The sequence below is a fragment of the Pteropus vampyrus genome, unplaced genomic scaffold, assembly GCF_000151845.1.
Source record: "Pteropus vampyrus isolate Shadow unplaced genomic scaffold, Pvam_2.0 Scaffold18, whole genome shotgun sequence".
NCBI lineage: Eukaryota > Metazoa > Chordata > Mammalia > Chiroptera > Pteropodidae > Pteropus > Pteropus vampyrus.
Window position 1 is genome coordinate 6,027,512 of NW_011888799.1, and position 24,365 is coordinate 6,051,876.

The 24,365-nt window shown below is 50.3% G+C and overlaps 3 protein-coding genes across 9 annotated transcripts in view; 2 read left to right on the forward strand and 1 right to left on the reverse strand.

Annotated features, from left to right (window-relative positions):
* Positions 1 to 18,351, forward strand: PPP2R5D (protein phosphatase 2 regulatory subunit B'delta). Of its 2 annotated transcripts, XM_011354657.2 has the most exons (16): positions 1 to 201; positions 4,806 to 4,883; positions 12,851 to 13,079; positions 13,327 to 13,526; positions 13,618 to 13,728; positions 13,854 to 13,946; positions 14,374 to 14,504; positions 14,639 to 14,698; positions 14,806 to 14,914; positions 15,122 to 15,175; positions 15,462 to 15,632; positions 15,724 to 15,851; positions 16,509 to 16,610; positions 16,694 to 16,766; positions 16,900 to 17,016; positions 17,171 to 18,351. In XM_011354657.2, the coding sequence occupies exons 1-16, from the start codon at positions 175 to 177 to the stop codon at positions 17,306 to 17,308; spliced, it is 1,821 nt and encodes a 606-aa protein (XP_011352959.1). In that variant the 5' UTR covers positions 1 to 174; the 3' UTR covers positions 17,309 to 18,351. The 2 variants fall into 2 exon arrangements, with proteins under 2 accessions (XP_011352959.1, XP_023383385.1); XM_023527617.1 differs by lacking the exon at positions 4,806 to 4,883 and having other exon boundaries at positions 42 to 201.
* Positions 18,238 to 20,210, reverse strand: MEA1 (male-enhanced antigen 1). Of its 3 annotated transcripts, none has more exons than XM_023527626.1 (4): positions 20,048 to 20,210; positions 19,114 to 19,394; positions 18,925 to 19,027; positions 18,238 to 18,630 (listed from the first exon to the last, which is right to left on the reverse strand). In XM_023527626.1, the coding sequence occupies exons 2-4, from the start codon at positions 19,381 to 19,383 to the stop codon at positions 18,479 to 18,481; spliced, it is 525 nt and encodes a 174-aa protein (XP_023383394.1). In that variant the 5' UTR covers positions 19,384 to 19,394; positions 20,048 to 20,210; the 3' UTR covers positions 18,238 to 18,478. The 3 variants fall into 3 exon arrangements, with proteins under 3 accessions (XP_023383394.1, XP_011352955.1, XP_011352957.1); XM_011354653.2 differs by lacking the exon at positions 20,048 to 20,210 and adding an exon at positions 19,873 to 20,017; XM_011354655.2 differs by lacking the exon at positions 20,048 to 20,210 and adding an exon at positions 19,765 to 19,888.
* Positions 20,188 to 24,365, forward strand: part of KLHDC3 (kelch domain containing 3) — an 11,455-nt gene continuing 7,277 nt past the window's right edge. For 2 of the 4 annotated variants that reach the window (XM_023527625.1, XM_011354650.2), the window contains exons 1-8: positions 20,188 to 20,338; positions 22,433 to 22,645; positions 22,819 to 22,995; positions 23,144 to 23,259; positions 23,433 to 23,504; positions 23,638 to 23,851; positions 23,931 to 24,017; positions 24,164 to 24,272. In XM_023527625.1, coding sequence (XP_023383393.1) covers positions 22,492 to 22,645; positions 22,819 to 22,995; positions 23,144 to 23,259; positions 23,433 to 23,504; positions 23,638 to 23,851; positions 23,931 to 24,017; positions 24,164 to 24,272 — 929 coding nt within the window. In that variant the 5' untranslated portion in view covers positions 20,188 to 20,338; positions 22,433 to 22,491. Of the gene's footprint in view, positions 20,339 to 20,460; positions 20,616 to 21,316; positions 21,397 to 22,432; positions 22,646 to 22,818; positions 22,996 to 23,143; positions 23,260 to 23,432; positions 23,505 to 23,637; positions 23,852 to 23,930; positions 24,018 to 24,163; positions 24,273 to 24,365 lie in introns of those variants that run through there. The other 2 variants (XM_023527620.1, XM_023527621.1) reach the window with 2 other exon arrangements.

Consider the following 24,365-nt stretch of genomic DNA (forward strand, 5'->3'; position numbering starts at 1 on the left):
CTGGTTGTTAGGCAGGTTTGTAAGAATTCGGGCCAATTGGAGGCGCAGACACAGCTCGACCCGGGCGCAGCGCGCAGGCGGTGGCGAAGAGACGCCGAGCGGGCCGAGTGCGGCCGAGCAAAGCCGGAGCCGGAGCGGGGCCGCAGGAGCCGGGCCAGGTCCGGACGGGCCGAGATGCCCTATAAACTGAAGAAGGAGAAGGTGAGCGTGGCCCTTTTCTCTGCGCCTCCGCCTTGGGGCCTGCGCGGAGCTCTGGGAGGGGCCCGAGCCAGGCCCGGGACAGCCCCAGACTGACCCTCCCGTCCGGCCCCCGCAGGACTCCCTGGGCCAGCCCTCCGCCCCCGCTGCTGGTCGCACCCCCAGCCTGTGCCGCAGCTGAGAAAGCTCCCTCACCTTGCCCAGGAGAGAGTGCCCCCACTTGGACCTTTCTTCCTCCTTCCACCTAGCCCCGGCTCAGGGTAACCCTCTGCCGCCAGATCTACCCCGCTCCCAAGGCACTCCCCTGCTTTTTCAACCCCCATCACTTCCCCCATCCCCCACCCATTTGCCCGTTTGGGACAGCCTCTCATCTGAGACAGCACCTCCCTTCAAAACTACCTCCCCCTCCAAGATCCTTCCCTCCCCTTCTCACTCTACTGGGCCTGGCCCGGCCTTCTCTACCGTCCCCTACAGCCCCTTCTCCCTCTCTGCCAAGCTCCCTGACCTAGAACAGCTCTGCTTTCTCTCTTCTCCACTAAATCTGGCCTAGGCCCCTCCCTCTAGTTCTTCTTTCACACACAAACTTGTAAGCCGGGACTGAGCCTTTCCTTCTGTCGATGGGACCTTAGAATGTCAGTGCTGGACGGGACCTCTGAGTGCATTCAGTGCAATCCCAAGTAGTACAGATAAGGAGACTGAGGCCAAGACAGGGGAAGGGACTTGGCCAAGGTCACACAGACTGTTGGAGGCCCGGCTACAATATCAGGGCTTCTGACATAAAGGTCTCTTCTGTACCAAGTCCCCCTTAATGGGCATCAATCAACTCCCAGGTTGATTCTAAACCAGTCACCTTTCCAGATCGGATCAGGCTCTTTCTCTTAATCTTAGGATAACCTTTTCATTTCCCCTTTTTCCAGCAGCAGTGCTGTACTTCTGTCTTTCCTGGGCCATACTATCTACAAATCCGGAATCTGCCCTCACTATCAGTCACTCCATGAGCCAACCACCCCTGAGCACCCTTGCCTTTGTCATGGTGTCCTGATGCAGGCTGTTTCTTGATGTTCCCTTCTTTCACCTTCCTCTTGTACCTCCATACCGCCTTCCCCTGTTCTTCATCCCTGCCTTTCTCTACCCTCTATTTCATGCTGTTGCTGAGGTCTGACTCAGAGATGTGGTTCCTTTGAGGTACAGACTCACACAGAGGATGCTAGGATACCAGTTCCAACCTCCCCCAGCTTATCCTCTCCTGGGCTGGCCCCCGGTGGTGGGAGATAGCTCTGGACCTGGTGTTCGGCATCAGCATAAAGCACCAACTTGATGACCCTAGAGGTGTCTTGCTTTTCATTTGCCCTCTGCCTGGGTTGCTGGGCTGCCATCTCTGACCTTATCAATGAAACTCTTTATCCTGGGGCTGTTGGAGATCCACCAGGCAGTTCTGATTCTGGGTTGTGTCTGTAACCTCTCAGCCTGATATTCTGAGTGTAGAGTTGGTAATAGTGTACTAGACACTGAACCTCCTGGGGTGCTAAGCTGGGCAAGGGTGTGTGTCCCACCCCAGGCCCTGTCCTTGGGGAGTGAGCATGCTGAGGTGGTTTGGGCAGCTTAGCTGTAGATGATGCACACACAAGTCAGCCACACTTCTTTAAGGAGTGTGGAGGGGCATGGAATTCAGGGGAAGCTGATAAAGTCCCTACCTACCTGTAGTTTTTAGTCTAATGGAACAGATACTGGTTCATCCATGAAAAGCCTTTCTCTACTAGATGATTGAGAAGAAAAAATTTTAGTTAGATTTGCTAGGACCACAGTTATAAATATTTGGTTGGAAAAGAGTGTTGGAGAGATCCAGGTGCTTGGGGCTAGACATCTCTGGTCCTATCTAAGGTTTAACTTTCTGCTTTTGCTTTCCAATTGCATTTGACCTCCTTCAATGATTGGCAAGCCCTGAGGGGGAGGAAGGTGACATGTGACTGAGGTTGGCCTGGATGGGCAGGGGGGTATAAAGAAGGGCTGAGTAGGGGATCTTTATTGCTCATCCATCACCTCTCCCCTTTCTTCTTCATTCCTGTTGGTCCCAATCCTGGCTGCCCTTCATGGCTTCCTCTCGGAAGCCTTTCCTGAACTCTCCCTCCTCCCCTGGATTTGCAGAACACTTGCTAGGTTACTTATGACCCTTTTGTGTTCTCTTGGATTGGAATTAATTGTGGACAAGTCTTTTCTTCCCCCTGTGATAATAACTAAGCTCCATTTTGATTTGGCATCTCCCTTGCACACAGTGGGCACTTGATGGATGCTGAGTCAATCGCTTGGGGCGAGGGCATTTGCATCCCTCTTCCCTCATGTTCTGATCTGAGACTTACCTCTTTTAGGTACCCCTGCTCCCTCCCACTTTCTCTTGTTCATGATAACAGTGACAACATTGACTAACATTAAGGTTTTCACATACCAGACACTGTGCTAAGAGAATTAGGTACCATGATTGTCGTGACTTAATCGATGAGGAAACTGAGGCTTAGAGAGGCTAGTTAACTTGCCCATGATTATATAACTAGTCAGAGTTGGGTCTTGAACACAAGTCTGGCTCCAAACCATGGTGCCATGCAGTACTGGTCTGCTGGACTGGGCTGAAGTGTGTGCACTTCACCTGTTCTGCGGAAGCCAGGGAGCAAGAATGGTGGGCCTGGTCTTCCCATACCTACACACACCCACTCACACCCAGACAGCTGGGATATCTTTTAGATGCATCCCTGAGAGATATGACTAAGTGATGTAGGGTGGGTGGAGGGGCACAAAAAAGAACCAGGAGCTAATGATAAAGTAGAGAGGTGAAACATATATGAAGAGGGGTTAGCTTTGTCCAAGGGGCCCACATCTGGGGTGTGTGCAGATGGTCACCTCAGTGTTGTGTCTGTCTGCACCCCCTCAGCCTTTACTTCACCACCCCATCTCTGAGCCACTCCTTGGCCACTTGGCGAGGGGTCAGTGTGCTCAGCTGGGTCAGGCATTAGGAGAGTGCTTAACCCAAAGAAGGAGCTGCTCATGCCTGCTGGTGTGACTGCCTGGAGCTGCCCCACACCTGGGAAGGGTTTCCTTCCCCCACATCCCTAGGAAGCTTCCCCCTACTCCCACCCACACAGAGCTCTCTTCTCCCTGAAATCCTTTTGCCCCCATAGTCACAATCACTTAATTTAACATTTCTCACTGAAGGGGCTCGGGTGCTACTGAGTCACAGAATCTCAGAGCTGGAAGTGATTTCCAAGGTCCTCCAATCCGGGCTTCATTTAAGGCTTGAATCCCTTCTGTAACAGGCCTTAGTGGAGGCATGAATGCTCCCCAGCTTGAATGCGCTTGGGGTTGGGGAGTTTTTAGCCTCTCTAGGCAGCTGATTTCTGTGCAGCTGCTTTGAGAGAAAATTCTTCCTTGGCTGGAACCTCAGCCTGTTTTCCTGCCACTTCAGCCCATGGCTCTTGGGCCTCTGGATCTGCATAGAACAAGTTGCATCTTTAGTCCACAGGGCAGCCCTTTAATTATTTGTAAAGATCCCTCTTGCTCCCCCTCCTGCCATGACTCCTCCCTTCCATTGTTACCTCTTGCAGTTCCTGCAGCTGTTGCTCTCAGGACATGCTTTTGAATCCACTCCCAGTATGGGTTGTATTTCCCCCCGGAAAAAAAACCTAGGATTTGTCTTTGTCCCTCCCAAACTCCGATGCTCATAGCTAAACCAGATCCTTTTGAGTGCCCCCGTCAGTGCCAAGGATGGGGTGCTTCTATGTCCTCCAGTGCCAAGCACTTCACACAGGTCTCTTAAGTGGACGGAAGGTCATGTGAGCTGCTATGGCAGCCATGGTATACGGATGATTTGTTTTGAGCTTGCAGTCAGACCTAAATCCCCAAGTCTTTTTCACATTTTCCCCATCCTGTTCCTGTGCAGTTGCTTTTTTTGGCCCGAAGCATAGGAAGAGATGCTGGGCAGGCCAGGGCTCTGAGCCAGTGGCCAGGTTCCCAGGGGAGACTTGGGACTAGTACTCACTCTTTGTAGTAATTCAGGGCCTTACCCCCATCCCTGTCCCTGTGCTTGTCCACCAAGGCATTCTTGGGACAATTTCCATACCTGTTAGCATCACTGGGTCCCACTGATTATGCCCTCTGGTCTGGTTACTACTCGGGACATCCGAAAAAATGCCTCCAGGTCTTTCTAGATGGCCTTGTGGGGAGAGTGGTGGCTCCTTCCCCTCCAGCATGAGAGCCTCAGGTACCCTTTGCGCATTTTAGCCAGAAGCCAGTTTCAGCAGCTTGTTCCATGATGCTTTTAAGACTTCCCACCCTAGTCTTGACAGAGGCCCACTCAGGCCCTAACTCATACACCAGCTTTGGGATGCGAAAGAGCAATTGCGTACTGGAGATGTCTTCCCAATACAGATTTTAAACTCCTTGGAGGGACTGAATTTCCATTTATGTACCGCAAATCCCCTTTCCTTGGATTAGGTACAAGGTAGGTGCTTGGTGGTTCTGATGGTTGGTTGTTTAAATTGGACAGAGGATAATTACAATTAAGACAAAGAAGTCTAGACAAGGCTTCTCCCTTCCCTAACTCCATTTTCTCACTTCAGGAGCCCCCTAAGCTTGCCAAAGGCACAGCCAAACCCTGCAGCTCGGGCAAGGATGGTGGAGGCGAGAACACTGAAGAGGTAATGAACATGGGTGCTGCCCTAGTTATGCTACAGGCACCAGCTCCAACTGCTGGATGGCTAGTGGGGTGAGGAATCCCAGGGGGCCAGAAGTTACCAAGGCAGAAGGGAAGGACGCTTCCACAGCTTGGGAGGGACCTGAACAACCCAGACTGCCCTCAGGCAGGCTTTTCCTTTGACTGATATAGACCAAATAAGCTTTCCCGTTCTTCAGACTCCCCAGCAGTTCCTATGAAAGTTGTTTCTCTCTACCAATCTTGAGTATTGAAAATTCTTTTTTCCTTAGGGCGAAAAGCTAGGGGTACCAGGTCCTGGGGTAAAGGGAAGAAGTACATAGGTGCTCATAGGGGGTGGTGAGTGGCTTCAGTGTGGTTCTGGGTGGGGCAGGGGTGGGGAGTGGCTGGTGTCCTTGAGTCAGGCAGGGCTGGGCCCACTGCCCTTGGTCCTGATCAAATGGGAGTTACTGAAGGACAGCCATGAGCAGAGGTCAGTGCAGCCTGGCAATCTAGGGCTGTAAAGCAATAAATGGCAAGTGGAGAGAGCACTGGAGGGTGGAAGGACTTAAGGTGGTCCAGAAAGTTTGTGAGTTGTGCTCAGTGGGGTGCTCGAGATGGCACATGATCTTGTGAACACATTGAACAAGTGCCCATATTACCAAGGAGCTGGTGATCCTTAATTTCTCTGCTTCCTGCCTCCTGTTCTAAACTGTTGAGAGAGAGAGAGAACAGGAAACAGAGCTCTCTAATTATGGGCAGGTCTGATGTATTTTTGGGAGAAGAGATTGATTAACAACTGGGGTTAATTCTGGATTTAGATTTTTCTGGGTACTTCTGGTTCCTATCACCTCCAAAGAGATCCAAGCACTTTTCACACCTGTGACCATTATTTTAGGCCTCACTTGAGTAATCAGAAGAAGCAGGATGGGTTCCCCCCATTTTACAGATAGGGGGGTTGAGGACTGGTGAAGATAAATTCCTCCTTCCTCTGCACTAGCACAGTAATCTGAACAGGTCTCCAGGATAGTACTTAACACTGGGTGTTATAACTATTTGTTCCCACATGTATTTCTACCCACCAGACTGGGAGCTCTGAGGGAAGGAGCTGGCTTCTTCCCCACACCCGTGTATTCATGCACTTGGTTCACTGTAGATCATCTGGGCTCAGTCTCTCCTTCAGGAATGACGACATCTGTGGGACCCAGAGGGAAGGTATTGGGAGCTGGCAACTGGCATTCAAAGCAACAAGAGAGACTTAGAAACAGGATTTAAGGGGACAGAAAAGAATAGTTAGGGGGGCACTCCTTTTGCCTACCTAACTCCTACCTGTTCAGTTTTTAGGTAGATTGGATGTCGTTTTCTAAATATGGCCTTCCTTGACCACCCACCCCCATCCCCAAAACGAGGTCATCGCTCCTGTTGTTTGCTCTTCTGCCTCCTAGTACCACCCTTAGCAGCACTTAACCAGAGCTGTAATGAAACAATTCATGTGAATTCATCGTTTATCAGTTTGCTCCTGTGTTAGCACGTGAGCTTGGTGAAAGCTCTCCTTCAGTGCCAAAGGACCTGGTACACTGGAGGCGCCAGCATTTAAATGCATTAGTGAGTGAAGGGCGAATGAGCAAACAAACCAATTTCAAATTAGAGCTGGGAGGAAATTTAGAGTCTAACCCTCTCTTTTTATAGATGGGAAAATGAAGACTCAAACAGGGTAAGAAATATGCTGAGACCAGCTTCTAGGATTTCTCCACAGCCTTTCTGGACAGAACTGTTAAAGGCAATGGGTCAGTTTCAAGCCCTCTGGAAAAGGAGAGCCTTGAGTTCACTTTGGGATCTGTTTTGTGAAATGCTACTTATGGCTCACCTGTATAAGGCAGCTTCAGGAATTCTGCTTCATAATTTTCTAGAAGTGCCCCCATGCAGCCCCAGGCAAAGGGATGGTGGAAAAGTTTGGGGCCAGGCTGTGAGGCCCAGGTCACCAAAAGCCGTTTGGCATAGTCCTTCCTTTGCCCTTCGCCTAGTCCAGAATTTGGGGCTCTTACAGCCCAATTTACCCGGTGTTGAGCATTTGCCAGTCTTTCCAGTTGATCCTAATAATAATAGCAGCCAACATTCCTTTTATTGAACAGTGACTTATGTATTAGTTTCCTAGGGCAGCCATAACAAATTACTAAAAACCGGGTGGATTAAAATAAGAGAGCTGTATTCCCTCACAGTTCTGGAGGCCAGAAGTCTAAAACCAAGGTGTCAGCAGGCCATTTCCCTCTTTCCCTAGGAGGTTCTAAGGAACAATCTGTTCCATGCTTCTCTCCTAGCTTCTTATAGCTTTCAACAATCTTTGGCATTCCTTGGCCTGTAGATGTATCACTCCCGTCTCTACGTCCAGCTCCACATGGCCTTCTCCCCTGTGTGTCTTTGTGTCTCTATGTCCAAATTTCCCTTTTCTTAAAGGACACCAGTACTATCGGATTTATGGCCCATCCTAATCCAGTACGACCTCATTTTAACTTGATTACATCTGCAAAGACCTATTTCCAAATAAGGTCACATGTATGGATGTTGAGTTGATGTTAATTTTGGGGGGACACTGTTCTACCCAGTACGCTCTGTACCAGGCACTGTACTTTTCATGCATTTAATCTTATAATCTTCTCATTTAATATTTACAACATTCCCATGAGGTCATTCTGTTATCATCATCATCCCCATTTTACAGATGAAACTGAGGCTTAGTGATGTTCAATAGTTTTTACTCAGCAGTAAAAGAGTAGAGCTGGAATTCAACCCAGGTCTCTGCGGCTTGGGAGCCAGTTCTCTGTGTTCTTGTTGACATGATACACCTGCTCTAAGATTCTAGAACAGAATCTTAGAATGGAAAAGAGCCTTAAGAGATTAAGTCAGACTCACTGTGACCTGCTCTGAAGGCAGGGGTCTTTCTTGGTCTGTTTTTGGAGAAAGCAATTCAGTACTGTGGACTTTTCTATGTGCTGTGCTCTGTCCTGCATCCTGGGAATGGGGACAAGGGGAGGAAGAAATTATCCCATTCTCTCCCACTTCAACTTGACCTCCTTGTAGCCGGAGTTGTTACCCAAAAAACATATTTGGCCTTATCAGTCCTCTACTTAGAAACCTATGCTGGCATTTCATTGTTCACAAATTCAGATTCATACCCTCGGCCCTTCTGGGCTGGCCTCACCCATTCTTCTAGCACCCATCCTTTCTGGTTTCTTGTCCCACTGGACTTCCCCGTCTTCTGATATAATGACTCAGGGCCCTCGTTGATATGATTCCACTGACCTGGACTGCTTTATTTCTCTCCTTTCTTTCTTTGCCTAAACCATGTTTATCCTTTAAGAGCCAAATCAGAAGTCACCTCTTCAGGGACCTCTTCCCTAATCTTCAGGCAGAGTTTGTAACTCAGCCCTCTCTGTGTTGCCATATCCTTTGTTGCTGTCTCTGCTTTTGCATTTCCCTTGTACTATTAGCTGTGTTTGTGTCTGTCTTGCCCACTGGACTGTGAACTCTTTGAGGGCAAGGGCCATGTCTTATTCACCTTTTAATCTCTAAAGCTTAGCATGATGTTTATTGAATAATGAAGGAAGAATTAAGCACAGCTAGTTAGAGCTCTGGGTGTCAGTAGAGGAGAGAATGCCTCTGATTTTCAGGGTTTTAAACTAAAATCGACTTTTAGTTGGCTAGTTAGTTCATTATGCAAAAGCTATAATATTAATCTTTGCATTTTTCACTGTTTGTCTTTCATCTTTCGGTTACAATACTTTCTATAGTGCTTAAATAATGTTTCTATCTCCTATTTAATTTGTGTTTAAATATGGGGCTGTGTTAGGATCAGGTTGGACCAGGATTGATTCAGAGTGAGCGAGTGTAGTTGCAGTCTCCTGAGTGTGAGTGTGGTGTGGAAACTCAAAGCGCCACTTGATCGCTGGATGCCTGAATTTAGGATGCCTTCTTGGAGTTTGGATCCTGCAAGAATTTAGAAGTGTGAGAAGAAGGTATTTCAGGCAGAGGAGATAACCACTACAGAGTTTTAGAAGTGGGACCAGGCAAGACATAGTAGGGGGTGGAGAGCATGTTGGCAACATTGCCTTCAGTCAGTGTTCACCCATGCTCTGATGGCTTCAGAAGGTTCTCTGGGGGACTCACCTGCTTCCTACCTGCAGCTCAGGTCAGTGGAGGAGAAGTCAGAAGCTGGAGCTTTTAGGAGAAAGTGTTGAACATGAAGTGAGCCACTGACATATCCCCATACTTCCCTTCTGACAAGCATGCTTCTAGTGAAGGGTGAACAGACCAGGGACACCTCATCGAGGCTTGGCAGTCAGGGGCTCTGCTGGCTCGACCAGCTGTCTCTCAGATGCTGCTTCTGTCTGGGGCCTGGGAGCCAGTGGTCCTTATAAAACAGGGTGGCCCAGTGGGGTGGGAGTGAGGCAGACAGCCTGCTCAGCTGCTCCTTGGCCACCCTAGCCTTCAATAAAGTAATCCTAGTGGGGAAGGGCTCTTAGGTACTAACTTGTTGGGTGGTTTTAAACTTAGATTTTTAGCCATGCAATCCTTTCTTCTCTTGAAACCTTATGTGGAGAATGGTTGGGAAACCACTGATCTGGTCCAACCCCCTCCTCATTGCAGAGAATTGAGGCCTTGCTTTTCCCTTTCTGGGAAGAATGCCTCCTTTTCCTGGACGTGCCCTCAGTATAAAGTTTGTGGAGGTGCAGGGTGTCTACGTCTTATCTGGGAGGATAGAGAGAGACATGTTCTTCCTGTCTTGTTCTTCCGCTGCCACAGAGCTCCTCACACGAGGACCACTAATGTTTCTCCCTCCCACTCTACTCCTGCCTCTGTCCAGAGCTCTGTTCCGAGGGTTTCCAAGTCAGGACAAGAAGGGCCTATGGGAAGGGGCCTCGGCTTGGCCCCCAGTCGATCAACCAATCAGACATCCACTGAATGCTTATTAGGTGCCAGTGCTGAGGGGACCCAGAACGGTATAAATTGGGGTCCACGCTTTTCAAGAGACATGCTATCTAGTGGGAGGATAACACATGAATGAGCAGAGCAAGAGGAGTCACTGAGGATGATCACAGAGCCAGTGGAACAGACAAGTACTGTCAGGTCAGGAACACGGGGTGGATACCCAAGTCCCAGAGTCATTTGAGAAGGCTTTCTGGAAAAAGGTAGGACTTAAGCTGGGTCTTGAAAGATGCAGTGCCTTCTTGGGTGCACCCATTTTAAAACAAGGAAAATAACGGACTCTAAGGACATTTGAGGTGTACTAATATCAGGAATTTCCAGGCTACATTCCTAAAATCCAGGGATGGGAAATAATTAATAATAATAATAGTAGTAGTAGTAATAGTAATAGAAGATACTGCTTATAGAACACATCTGTGTGCCACATACTACTGTTTATATAAAGCCTTATTACAGTCCTATAATCCCTGTTTTACAGATGAGGAAACTGAGGCACAGAGAGACTATATGACTTTCAGCTAATAAATGGCAAAACCAGGAGTCAAATCCAGGCAGTCAGGCTCAGTCTGCCCTTGACCATTAAGCTCCATTAAGGGTTTGGTTGTTTCTATAACAGGGAAATGGAGGCTCAAGGCAGGGGAGAGTCTGAGGCACACCAAGCTCTGGCCCCCCAAATTTCCACCTCTCTACCTTGCTCCCACTGATATGTAATCCATCTGCCGTATACAGGAAGAGAGACCCCAGACTCAAGGTGCCTCGCACTGTCTAAACAAAATCACACTGTTTGACAGCTGGTCATGACAAGAGAGGTGTGTAATGGTTGCTTTTGCCCTACTTCCTTGTGTTCCCCTCATCAAATTGGTGTTGGGGGCTGCCATTTTAGGAGGAGAGGGCCACATGGTCAAAGTGGTAATGAACTACACTGGACCCAAGGCCTGCCCCAAGCTGGACCCTGTGCTCCCATCCTATTCTCTGATCTCCAGATAGGTCACAAGCTCGACATAATTGTTTCGATAAAACATTCAGAGCTTACAAAGCATTACCTTTCTGCTTTCTTCCCTTCCCCCATCCCAGAGGATTTCAGATTCTCCCACTCCTTATTGTGTGAAGTGAGAGTTTGTGGAGCATGTCTGGAGAGGAAGTAGGGATGGCAGGTATGAGGACAGGACAACTTCCCTGCAGCCTGGGTACCCAGCTGGATGTGGCCTCACTCTTCTGGTGCTACTGCAGTCTCTGGGGGTAAGGGCTGTCCTGTTCCAACAGGGGTTTACCTGGACAGTACTTATGGGTAGACAGCTCTGCAAATATCTGTGTGTACACTTCTAAAAATGGGCTTCGTGGGACTCTGACCATGTCTAGGAGGAAATAAAGAGATAACTTTAAAATTAGCATATTTTTCCCATTATCAAAGCAGTGTCAGCTTGTACAAAATACAGAAAAGTAGAAAAAAGTCATTCATTCTGCTACCACAGGAGAGAGTCATGACCACAGTGGTGGACTTGCTCTTGTTTTTCCTCTTCTTAACCGGGTTTTGGGTTCTGTGCCTGTGTTCTGTGTAGTAGTATGGGAGAGTTCATTTTGCATGTACAGCAATCTATTATCCTTATTTCACTTAGCATAGGATGCAGTTTTCTGTCATTACATAGTTTTTGGCTCTTTGTTTTATTTTAAATTTTTATCAGCGTGATAAACGTGAACACGTACATTGTTCAGAAAGTCTTGGACTTGTAATGAAGAGGGCAACCCCTGACCAGGTCCCCTTCTGTCGTTTTGTGGCAGTCACTTTCAACTTCTAACTCTTTCCTTGGAGATTGACTTCTACATTTCCAAATAAGATTCTTTTACTGCTTTTTTTTTTTTGGCCTTTATTTTTTAATTTTTATTTATTTATTTGCTTATTTGTTTATTTATTTTTTTGTTATGGTAACATTGGTTAACGAAACCCAATATGTTTCAGGTATACAATTCAACAGTAACGCAAACATATATTGCATTGTGTGTTCACCACCCATAGTTAGATTTCTTTCTGTCATCACATATTTGACCCCTTTTACCCCATCTATCTCCCCCACTTTTTTTTTTTTTAATTTTTGAGATTTCAAGATTATCTATCGACTCCATGCTGTGGAAAATTAAGGCCTCGATGTCTTATGCCTCTGCATAGACATTTCCCCTCCTCCCAAAATACTTATCACCAATTTTGGGTAAATTACTATAACTATGTAAATATTTTTCACAGCAGAACCATATGTGATAATATTTAGCACATAGTTTTTATAAACATGATTTTAACTCTATGATATCATTTCTATCTATCTATCTATCTATCTATCTATCTATCTATCTATTTATTTGCTGTTACAAATAAGGCTGTAAAGGCCAAAGCCTTCTTTTATATTTAGGATTTTTCTTAAGCTTATTTTTAGTAGTTAAATTGCTGAGATATGGGAATGAATTTCTTTTAATTGAAGAATGCCACATATTCAGTAAAGGGGTACAATAGTCATCTTAGGTGTCTACTCAGTGAATTTTTACATATGTATACGCTATGAACCACTTCCCAGATCCAGTCAAGATGTAGAATTACTTAGAATGTTCCTTATGCCCCTTCTCAAGTCAGTACCCACACACTACCCCTCACCAACCCTCACCACCCCCACCCCAGCCCTGGAAAGATAGCCACTTTTCTGCCTTCTGTCACTATCAATCCATCAATTCTGCCTGTTCATGAACTGGAGTGAACATTTTGAGGGCTCGTGATGCAGAGGTAGTAGGCATCACTTTGGGAGACACAACTTTGTGACCACTCCTTTCCAGGGATAACTCATAGTTATCTCTGACCCTGGCCTTAGCTCATTCAGGGCAGGTGACAGCTGCTCGCTGCCTAGGTCTGTACAGGCATAAACAGACTGGGAGGTGGGCAGTGGCCCAGGCCTGGGGTGGGAGGAGTAGTTTGGGGAGTAGGCTTCAACAGTTCACTTGTTTGACCAGGCCCAGCCACAGCCACAGCCACAGCCACAGCCACAACCGCAGCCACAGCCCCAGTCTCAGCCACCATCATCCAACAAGCGTCCCAGCAACAGCACACCACCCCCCACGCAGCTCAGCAAAATCAAGTACTCAGGGGGGCCCCAAATTGTCAAGAAGGAACGGCGGCAAAGCTCCTCCCGCTTCAACCTCAGCAAGAATCGGGAGTTGCAGAAGCTTCCTGCTCTGAAAGGTACTTGGAAAGGTCGGGGGCTGGTGTACTAGGTCTAGGGGGCACTGGGTATTGGCAGAATGGAAGTTTGGGGTATTTTGGGGGGATGAGAGTTCTAGTGAATATGAGAGGGCATTGTGCTGAGGCTGGGAGTGCTAGGGGAGCAGGGTGGAGGTAGGATGGGGTATGTGAAAGCTTTGTATGGCAAGTGGGGCATGTTGGGGAAGGACTGGGTGGAAAACGTGACTGTCTCCCTGACCCTGCCCAGATTCGCCAACCCAGGAGCGGGAGGAGCTGTTTATCCAGAAGCTGCGCCAGTGCTGTGTCCTTTTTGACTTTGTGTCAGACCCACTCAGTGACCTCAAATTCAAGGAGGTGAAGCGGGCAGGACTCAATGAAATGGTGGAGTATATCACCCATAGCCGCGATGTTGTCACCGAGGCCATTTACCCCGAGGCTGTCACCATGGTGGGCACAGGGAAAGGGGAAAGCAGGCAGGGGTTGGGGAGAGAGGGCAGAGAAATCCAGATGGAGCTCTCACCTGGGCCCTACCCCTCAGTTTTCAGTGAACCTCTTCCGGACACTGCCACCTTCATCGAATCCTACCGGTGCCGAGTTTGACCCAGAGGAAGATGAGCCTACTCTGGAAGCCGCATGGCCACATCTCCAGGTACCAGGGCAAGGGGGCAGGTTGGCCCTGGCTGCAGGGACTGGGGCACTCTGAGACCTGCAGCCGGGAGTTATTCCCAATCCTTGGGGAATACCCACTGAGAGGATGCTCCGTTCCCCCCACAGCTCGTGTACGAGTTTTTCTTACGTTTCCTTGAGTCTCCTGATTTCCAGCCAAACATAGCCAAGAAGTACATTGACCAGAAGTTTGTCCTTGCTGTGAGTGCCTGAAGTTTCTGTCCTTCCCCTCCTTCCAGTGCATGAACTCTAGCACCACATCTCCTCACTCCAGTCCCAGCTGCTCTTTCTCCTTCTACTGAATATATTGGGTTTCAGCTGTGTCTGGTACAGGAGACTATGGGGGTTAAACAAACCTACTCTGCCCTTAAGAAGCTTCCAGCATAATAGAAGGAAACAAAAAAGCAACACAGGTACCTCTCCCCCACTCAATGGGGATATGCAAATATGCATACTCAGACCTTACCTTGGGTAGAGCAATATAATAGAATCACTCTTTCCACACTTGTCCTTATCCCCCATCTCCAGACACCCTCTGGGCTTCCCCTTGCCAGGATCCTGTGTCACCCCATCCTGGCCTTCCTCAGCTCCTGCCTCACTCACCACTTTTCCTCTTGCCTGCTCCCAGCTCCTGGACCTGTTTGACAGTGAGGATCCTCGAGAGCGGGACTTCCTCAAGACCATCTTGCATCGCATCTATGGCAAGTTTTTGGGGCTCCGGGCTTATATCCGTAGGCAGATCAACCACATCTTCTACAGGTGAGGCCAGGAGCCCAGGCTCAGGAGCAAAGCAAGCCCCCACCAAGGTGGTGTGGGAGAAGGGAGGTCGGGGAGACTGCAGAATGCTAGAGGGGCATCAGGGGTTGTCAAGAGACCTATTTTTCTTCCCTCAGGTTCATCTATGAGACGGAGCATCACAATGGGATTGCTGAGCTCCTGGAGATCCTGGGCAGGTGAGAGGTGGGGGTGGGGGCACACATGCCTGAAAAAGGTTAGGAGGATTGCTGCATTGAGCTCGGGCCAGGCCCTTTGGTCCTAACAAACCCCCTTTAACTTATAGCATCATCAATGGCTTTGCCTTGCCCCTTAAGGAAGAGCATAAGATGTTCCTTATCCGTGTCCTGCTTCCCCTTCACAAGGTCAAGTCCCTGAGTGTCTACCACCCTCAGGTGAGCTGCCTTCCTACTGATCCTTGATGCTGGCAAAAGGGAAAAGAGAGGGAGGGAAGGTATTCCAGCTGCAGGGGTGGTAGAGGGAATGAATAGGATAATTCCTCTCTACACCTCCTCTTCCATCCTGGGGTCTTGCTTCTGTCACTGACTTCTGTGAGACCTGGATCCTGCACCTGACTTCCTTTCTACTTCAACCTTTTACAGCTGGCATACTGTGTGGTACAATTCTTGGAGAAGGAAAGCAGTCTCACTGAGCCGGTAATTCCCCTTCTAAGCCCCAGGGTACACCTTTCTGTCAGCATCACTTGCTAGTCTGTACCTATCGAGCGTGCCATAAGCAGGTGCTTGGGGGGATGTGGCCCAACAGGTGATTTTTCTTCTCTGAAGTAAAACCTGTGTACACCTACAAATAGATCCAGAGAAATGTGAGCAGTTAGCTGAGGCCACCCAAGCTGTGGATGGGGCAGGGGAGGGTAGGAAGGCTTCCTGGAGAACCAGGCAGGTATTATGTGAGAATTTTACCCCTATCCTCTTTGTCTCACAGGTGATTGTGGGACTTCTCAAGTTCTGGCCCAAGACCCACAGCCCCAAGGAGGTGATGTTCCTGAATGAGCTAGAGGAAATTCTAGATGTCATTGAACCTTCAGAGTTCAGCAAAGTGATGGAACCACTCTTCCGCCAGCTTGCCAAATGTGTCTCCAGCCCCCATTTCCAGGTGAGACCTAGACCCAGCTTGTCTCCCAGACACTGAGGGGAGTCTTGAGCAAAGCAAGTAGAATCCCCAGAGTCTTGTCTGTCCCCACCAGGTGGCAGAGCGTGCTCTCTATTACTGGAACAATGAGTACATCATGAGCCTGATAAGTGACAATGCTGCCCGAGTCCTCCCCATCATGTTCCCTGCACTCTACAGGAACTCCAAGAGCCACTGGAACAAGTAGGGGTCTGGGGTGCGGTTGGGCTCTGGTTTTGGAACCCGTGAGGGTACGCAAGAACTTAAGAGCCAGAGGCCTCATCTGGTTACTCACAAGTGGGGCTGGTGCCCACTGCCTGTTGATAGGATCTTGAGGGACTGACTGGAGAGAAAAGATACCTATGTGGGAGACCCTGTGATACCCAACAGCAGAGCAGTGGCCTATATATTACACCTCTTCTTGTGGTCAGATATTCTGTAGCTTTGGAGACTTAATTCCATGCGGTGAGAAGTTGATGTGATCTTAGTATGTGCTGAATCCCAGTGTTGTGAAAAGGCTTTCCTGCTACAAGCAAGTACACTGTGATGCAGATGCACATCATGCTGCTGGGAGCCCATTGGTGTGGGCTAGGGCGTAGAAAGTAGTGGGAAGAAGACAGGTTTTGGAGCATGGGGTGGGAGGAAGGATGGACGGCAGATCAATATTTGTAAAGATTCTGAAATGCCAATCTCAAGTCACATGATTTAGTCAGAGAGATGAGCTTATATTGTACAGTGGCTTGTGAAATAGCAGTAAATGAGAAAGCTCTTAGTAGATACACCCTAAGAAAGAGCAAGTTGGGGTCCTGGTACTAAGGGCAGGCTCTGGCCTCCTACACCTCATCTTTCTTCTGGTGGCAGGACAATCCATGGACTGATCTACAATGCTCTGAAGTTGTTTATGGAGATGAATCAGAAGCTGTTTGATGACTGCACACAACAATACAAAGCAGAGAAGCAGAAGTGAGTATCTCTACTTGGTCATCCACCACCAGCCCCCTTTGCTTCTCTCAAGCCCAGCCCCCATCTTGTTTTTGCTCCCTCAGGGGCAGGTTCCGAATGAAGGAAAGAGAAGAGATGTGGCAAAAGATTGAGGAGCTGGCCCGACTTAATCCCCAGGTGAGGTTTTTCTGCCACTGCCTGAACTGAGGGGGCCCATCTTGGGCTGAGGGTTTGAGGAAGAATAGAGGCAAACAGGTTCAGACTTCTGAAGCGGCTCTCTCCACTCATCCATGCCTCCTTTCCTTCTCAGTATCCCATGTTCCGAGCTCCGCCACCACTGCCTCCTGTGTACTCGATGGAGACAGAGACCCCCACAGCAGAGGACATTCAGCTTCTGAAGAGGACAGTGGAGACAGAGGCCGTGCAGGTGGCAGGGCCCAGAGGGAGGAGGGAGCAGAAATAAAGACAGCTCTGAAAGGGAAAGGAGACAGGAGTGACAGAGCCAAGGAATAAGGGAAGGAAATAATAGAATATACTGGGATTTGGTCACCATTCCTCATCTTCTCTGTATCCACACACAGATGCTAAAGGACATCAAGAAGGAGAAAGTGCTGCTTCGGAGGAAGTCAGAGCTGCCCCAGGACGTGTACACCATTAAGGCACTGGAGGCGCATAAGCGGGCGGAAGAGTTCTTAACTGCCAGCCAGGAGGCTCTCTGACGCCCTAATTTTCCCTCCACAGGGCCACACCCCACTCAGCCCTGGGACGCCGCCCTAGCCCTCCACCCTCTGCTCCCCACTGGCTGACATGGGGCAAGGCAGTGCCTCTCTAGCTACTCTAGGGAGGGTCATGCGGCACTTGAAGCAGGGACACCCACAGAGTGGTCCCTCTTCTCCCCAAAATGTGTTCATGCCTCCCTGTGGCTAGTACAGACAGGCTGAACACTGAGATTCTCAGTACTCAGACAACTGGGGATGCCTGTCCCCCTCCTGCTCCTAACCCCACAGCTACCTGAGGCTGCTCTGAGAAATACACACAGGAATACATATATGCTCCTCTCCCTCCTCTTTATCCTAATTTGAACTCCAGGGGTCTCTCCTCTCCTTTCCCTGCAGAGGCACACAGGGAGCAGCAAGAGGTTATTCTCACCAAAGTTATGTCAAGCCCCACTGACCCCTGGAATCAGTAGCTGGAGGGGCACCAACCTCTAACAGCACAAAGAGGCCCCCAGCCCTAGCAGTGTGCAGGCTGAGGGGGCTGTATTATTTTCTCTTACCCCCTGCTTGCCTATGTGGGGAGGTCAAATGGAGAAACGCATAGGCTATGGACAGTAGGTGAAAAAGGGCCCAGATGGACCAAGAGAAGAGGATAAACGCCCTACCCTGTGCTCTTTGGTGAGCAGCAGCCCTGGGATCACAGACATAGAAGGGACCACCTGGGGCTGACTACTTTCCTATGCCGTTGGATCCCAAAGCTAGGAGGAAATAAGCAGGGAGCAGTGCCCCAAGCATGGCTCCTGCCAACACCTATTTATTCCCTTGTTTGTGCTAATGCTGGGCAGGCCCTTGCTTGTCCCTTTTAGGCACCACAGAGTGGCAAGGAGCTAAGGAGGACCGGACCTGGGTTCCAGGGGCACAGGCAGTGCAGCTTTTGGCTGTGTACATAGGGTGCTTTATTCTCCAGGGTGATACATGTTAAGGTGGGTTGGGCTTGGGCCGATGTCCCCATGTGTACAGAACTGAATAAAGTGGGTCTCTGAAAAGGAGTCTGATTTGCTTTGATGTGAAAGGGAGGTGGGGAGGATGGAGATGGACATTACAACCAGGGATGTGTTCAGTCCTGTGCTGGTTCCAGTCTGAAATGCAGGGAAACAAGTGACCTGAAGGAGGTCATTTCCAGGCAGGGGATGCCTGCCGGGCTTGGAGGGCCTTCTGTACCACGTCTTCCCACTGGGCATCTGATATCTCCCGAGCCCAGGCAGGAACGCCTGGCGCAGGTAGGCTTACTCCAGCCATCGTCCTTTTCACCAGCTCTACGTGTTCTGAAATCACAGGCAGAGACCAGTTAGAGGACAGAAACAATGGGACCGACTTCCCTTCCCATTCTTTAAATTAATCCAGAGCCACTGGGCTAGGGAGGTCACTGAATTCACCTGCTATTTCTAAGCAAGCCTGCCCATTCCCAAAGTCTAGAAGAATAGCACTTCACCTGGATTTCTGAAGTCTGCAAAATCAGATTACAAACTCGTTTTTGGAACGAGTGCCTTTGCTCTATTGGCTCTAGCTAGTCCCTTTCCTCTGTAATTATTCTAGAATAAAAAATTGGTTTCTTTTACCTGGGTCCATAGGAATGGAGCTGTGGTTGCTCAATGCTGTAGCTCCCTCCTCATCTTCATCCTCACTCTCCAATGGTGGGTCTGGCAAATGAAGCCCCAGGGCCTGCAGAACCAGAGAGAAGGCAGTTCAGGGCCAACCTTCAAGGAAACCAAGTTCACCGGCTCAGAACAATGCCTCCTCCACCATACCTGGATCCGATCCTGGATATCGGCAACTACATCTTCTCCATCCACCACTGGTGCCAGCTCCACCTCCTCTGGTTCAGGATCTTGGTTCAGGGGCTGGTAGGAGTAGCCAGCTGGGCCTGCCCCAGTTTCCTCCTGTTCTTCCTCAGGTTCCTCACTGCTCCAATCGCCAGTGCCTTCTGTAGGACCCTGGTGCGACCCTAGTTCCTCAGTCTGATTGGGGAAGATACGCTCAGGGCCCATGGTGTCTCCCCCCAGAACTACTGTTGCCATCCGGGCAGGGGCTGCAAGAACAAGGAAGCAGGTCTACATTCAGCCTCCCATCCAGCTCCTTGTAGTCTCTTGCGTCCACAAAACATTTAAACGTCCCCAACCTCCTCCATACCACCCCACTGCACCACACCCCATCCCATCCCAGCCTCTCCTTGGCCCTCCACCTTTTATGTAGGCTCTTCTCTCGAACCGAGATCCGCCCGCCTTGCTCGGCCATTTCTTAAATAACAGCCCAACCAGGGGTCATGCCACCTCCCCAAACAACCCTTCCAGAACCCCGCCCACTGCACCCCCTGCCGGCTTGGGAACTGGATCACCAAACGAGCTCCCCTAGACACCCTTCCCCCTCTCCCCTCTCAATGGGGTTGCCCTCTGTACCACCTGACAAACGCCCTTCAGGCCCCAGGGGCTCGCCTCAAATGGCCCCAGATGCGGCGTCCCCCACCCGCCCCCACCGATTGTCGGCGCCGGTGTCTCCACGAGCCTCACCCGCTCAGAGCCCGCGGCCAAACCCGCACCTTCACTTCCGGTGGGGCAAGACGTGCTGGCGTGCCTAGTCCTCCAGCCCCGCCCCGTGCTCATGATTGACGCGAGCTAGAACAAGGAGTCCGCCCCTTGTCCCGCCTCCGCGATCCCCTGCGCAGACAACAAAGGACTACGTTACCCAGTGACCCCAACGTTTTTTTCTTGACACATCTGCACGTGCGTAGAATCTCTTTTGGCTCCTTCTCACTCCTCTGTCCCTTGCTTCCCTCCTGAAACCCGTGAACTACAAGTCCCGGTAGGCTTCCGGCACTTAGCTTTGACTGCACGTGCGCACTCAGCTGCCCGCCGGAAGAACCAAGCCTGACTGTGTTTATCTCGTTGGAGACCGAGTCGTCGGTTGGCGCGCAACGGGTTCTAGGCTGTAGGCAGCGCGAGGACCCGTGGCCCCGCCCCGGCCCGGCCTGGCAAGGTAGCCTGGGATGGGTTGAGGGAAAAGGAAAATTGGAGGGGCTGGGGACGTCCTTGCCTTGAGCTGGAGTCGTGGGGGAGGGGCCTGAGAGTGCTGAGGTGGGGGTGGGGAGGGAACTAAGAGGATGATGGGAAAGGAGAGTGTTAATGGGGAAGGGAAGGCTGGGGGAAGATGCTAAGGACGCGGGTGGGAAAGACATGGTGGCTGGAGGAGGCACTGAGAGAATTGGAAGGAAGATTGGGTTTGGAGAACGGAGAAGTTGAGGATAATAGAAGGGGTCTGTATCTGGCACTGTGGGGGAGGGGAGGTTGGGATGACTGGAAAAATCCAGAGACACCGTCATATGCAGGGAGGAATGTTTCTGGTCGAAAGGAGTGAATAACTAGCTTTTTCCCCCCCTTAATGGAAGAGGGAAAATGGAGAGCTGTCAGGGAGGAGCTTGGAGTGGTGGAAAAAGGCGAAAACTGCGAAACTCTTAGATCACAAAGGCCAGAAATGGGGAGTGAACATTGCAATAGACCAGGGAGAGGGGTAGGCACATAAAGGGAGTTGAAGAAGTTAAGAATGTGGCAATGATCAAGTATCCGGGAAACCCCAAGATAACAGAGCCCCTGAGACCTTGGGGGCTTGTTTTCCATGAGCTTGAGTTGTCCTTATGGAGAAGCAAAGATTCTCCACCTTTGCGTGAAATTGCTTCTCTGTTCCCCTGCGAATTCTTACTTTGACGTAGCTAAAGGGGAAGTAGAAGCTGTGAGAAGAGAAAGGACTCCCAATCTTAAGCCCTTCAACCTCCCTATTTATCCCCACAAGCCCTGATCCAAGATTTTTTGGATTGGGACAGTAGTAATAAAGTGAGAGTAGTTTCTTGCTGGGGCTATTTCAGGTTTGGCAGGATGGCTATTTAAAGCCTGGGGTGGGGGTTAAGGGAGGTTGGGGGGGGTGGCAAGCCAACTGAAAGCCATGTCTCTTTTTTGCAAGGGGCCTCCCTTACTTGAGCTTTCCCTGTGCCTGAAGTTCTGCCTTGAACAGGGAGCAGATGATTCACCCAAATCCAGCAGGTGCCTTCAGATATACCCATTATCATTAGGTCGGCAGGTTGTCTTTAAGAGATCATGACCTCTTGTGCCTGTGTCTTTTCTTCATCCTGCCCGTGGGCATTTTTGCTTCCCTTCCCCTTTCCAGTGCACACCCCCACCCCTTTCCCCTTTCAGGGCCCAAAGTGGGAGAACGGCTGCTGGAAACAGCTTGTTTTCTATTACAATAGCAGAGTTGGGGAAGTGGCAAGAGGAAAAAACAACCCCTTTCTACCCCTACCCTCTCAGTCCCCAGGAGAGAGATACCCTTCTGGCTTAAGTTCCTGGTCTTGGCAGCATACCAGGCGCAGCTGTCAAAGGAACTCCTCATGCCTGTGAGGGGCCCTGGGTGACCCCAGCGATAACAGCTGAGCTTGACAAGAGCTCCTTATGAGCTCCCTATGAGGGGCTAATCTTCCACGGTAACATGGAGGTCCCTGTCCCAGATCAGTCCCGCTCTGTCTTGGATATAGAGACTGTGGCAGTCTAAAAGCCTAGAAGCTTTTCTGCTGGGAAACACCCATGCCAGCTTTCAATGGACTGTCTGGGGCTGACTGGGCTATTAATAGCTCTGAGTATTTTGAGATCCCTCTCCCCACCTTAAAGAGCACAGAGATTCTTAGAGAGGTGGCAGTAAGCAGAGCAGAGCTAGAGATACAAGAGAATGCACCAACCTAGGAAGGGAGCTAGGAGCTTGTGCCAGCTCAGGGATAGAGTGGAGCCTCCATGAGTAGGGGTGACCATACTGAGCCCTTGATCAGATTCTGAACTGGCAACTAGGTCAGAGTGGCCCCACCCTTTGCTGTTGGAGAACACAAGGCCAGGGCTAGCTCCCTGACCTTGGCAGCTCCCCTTGGGAAGGGCCAGCCACCTGAGTTGCGTAGGGATGGTGTGGGAGGGCCACCAGGGTGACACTTAGAGGCAGCGTGACACTTAGAGGCAAGGGCTGGTCTTGGGCAGAGCTCTGGTGAGCCAGGCAAAGAACTCGTCTGAGTAGCCTGTGGCCCTAACTTGTATGCAGGTAGCAGAGGCAGCAGGCCGTGCCGGGGGGGCATGTTGCTGTAACCAGTGGCCCAGGGGATGTTACGGTGGACAGTGCACCTGGAGGGCGGGCCCCGCAGGGTGAACCATGCTGCAGTGGCTGTTGGGCACCGGGTATACTCCTTCGGGGGTTACTGCTCTGGTGAAGACTATGAAACACTGCGTCAGATTGATGTGCACATTTTCAATGCAGGTAAGCAAATGCTGAGACCATCCCTGGGTACCCACATCAGGAGGGGAACAGGTGGCTGAATGAGTTTTGGGGTGGTCCTCATGGCCAGAGGGGATGAGGGAATGAAATCTGGTTTGAGAAAAGATGTATAGACTGAAGGGAGGTTCCTGGGTTGAGCAGAGTTGTGCCCACAGTGTCCTTGCGTTGGACAAAGCTACCCCCGGTGAGACCCGCCATCCGCGGGCAGGCTCCTGTGGTACCCTACATGCGATATGGACACTCAACCGTCCTCATCGATGACACAGTCTTCCTTTGGGGAGGGCGGAATGACACAGAAGGGGCCTGCAATGTGCTCTATGCCTTCGACGTCAGTGAGTATGAGTTTCAGAGAGATTATGTTACTCCAAATGGTGCCTCGGGGTGGGAAGTTACGGGCCAAGGGGCTGGGAATAGGGCACCCCAGAGTCTAGGAGGGCGTGTCAGAGGTGCTTACCCAGCCTATCCTTTCCTCTCCTTCAGATACTCACAAGTGGTCCACACCCCGAGTGTCAGGAACAGTTCCTGGGGCCCGGGATGGACATTCAGCTTGTGTCCTGGGCAAGACCATGTACATTTTTGGAGGCTATGAGCAGCTGGTAGGTCAAGGAAGAAAGTAGATGGGAGTGAGAAAGAGGAAGGGGGATTGAGGATGGTGGAACGGGAGCCTTTGGCTGGTCTGCAGATTTCGAGGGGAGGGTCGGAAGGTCAGAGAGGGACTACTGACTCCCTCTTTTATTCCTTACTTCACTTCCTTTCTCTTCCTACTTAGGCGGACTGCTTTTCCAATGACATTCACAAGCTGGATACCAGCACCATGACATGGACTCTTATCTGTACAAAGGTCTGCCCTTTCTTCTTTCCCCCAGAACCCCACCCTCCATCGAAGAAACCATAGGAAGCTCAAACAGTGAGAGCAGATCCCCTCCCAGCCTCTGCACTGACCCCCACCCCCTCATCTCTCTGCTCCTGCCCAGGGCAACCCTGCACGCTGGAGGGACTTCCATTCAGCCACAATGCTGGGTAGTCACATGTATGTCTTTGGGGGTCGCGCTGACCGCTTTGGGCCATTCCATTCCAACAATGAGATTTACTGCAACCGCATCCGAGTCTTTGACACCAGGACTGAGGCCTGGCTGGACTGTCCACCCACTCCGGTGCTGCCCGAGGGGCGCCGGAGCCATTCAGCCTGTGAGTGTCTGTTATGTCCCTGGGGAGTCCCCCTTCCACCTGTTGCCCTCACACTCTTGACATCCCTCTCTCTTTCCAGTTGGCTACAATGGGGAGCTGTACATCTTTGGTGGCTATAATGCAAGGCTGAACCGGCACTTCCACGACCTGTGGAAGTTTAACCCTGGTAAAGAACACTGCCTTTAAGGGAGAAACAAGGAGAATTGAGAGGGAAGGGGGGAAAAAAAATTCTGAGTGGGTGATGAGCGGTTGGGGGTGCAGAGGACATCTGGAGTGGGCAGGTACTGAATCTCCACCTAAACTTCTCTTTAGCTTCCTTTACCTGGAAAAAGATTGAACCGAAGGGGAAGGGGCCATGTCCCCGTCGGCGCCAGTGCTGCTGTATTGTCGGTGACAAGATTGTCCTCTTTGGGGGTACCAGGTTAGGAGGAGAGAGGGGCAGGGAAAGGCCTAAGTCCGTGACTAATATGGGAGGCATTCGAACAAGAAGGTCTCATGTGTAGTCTTTCCTCCT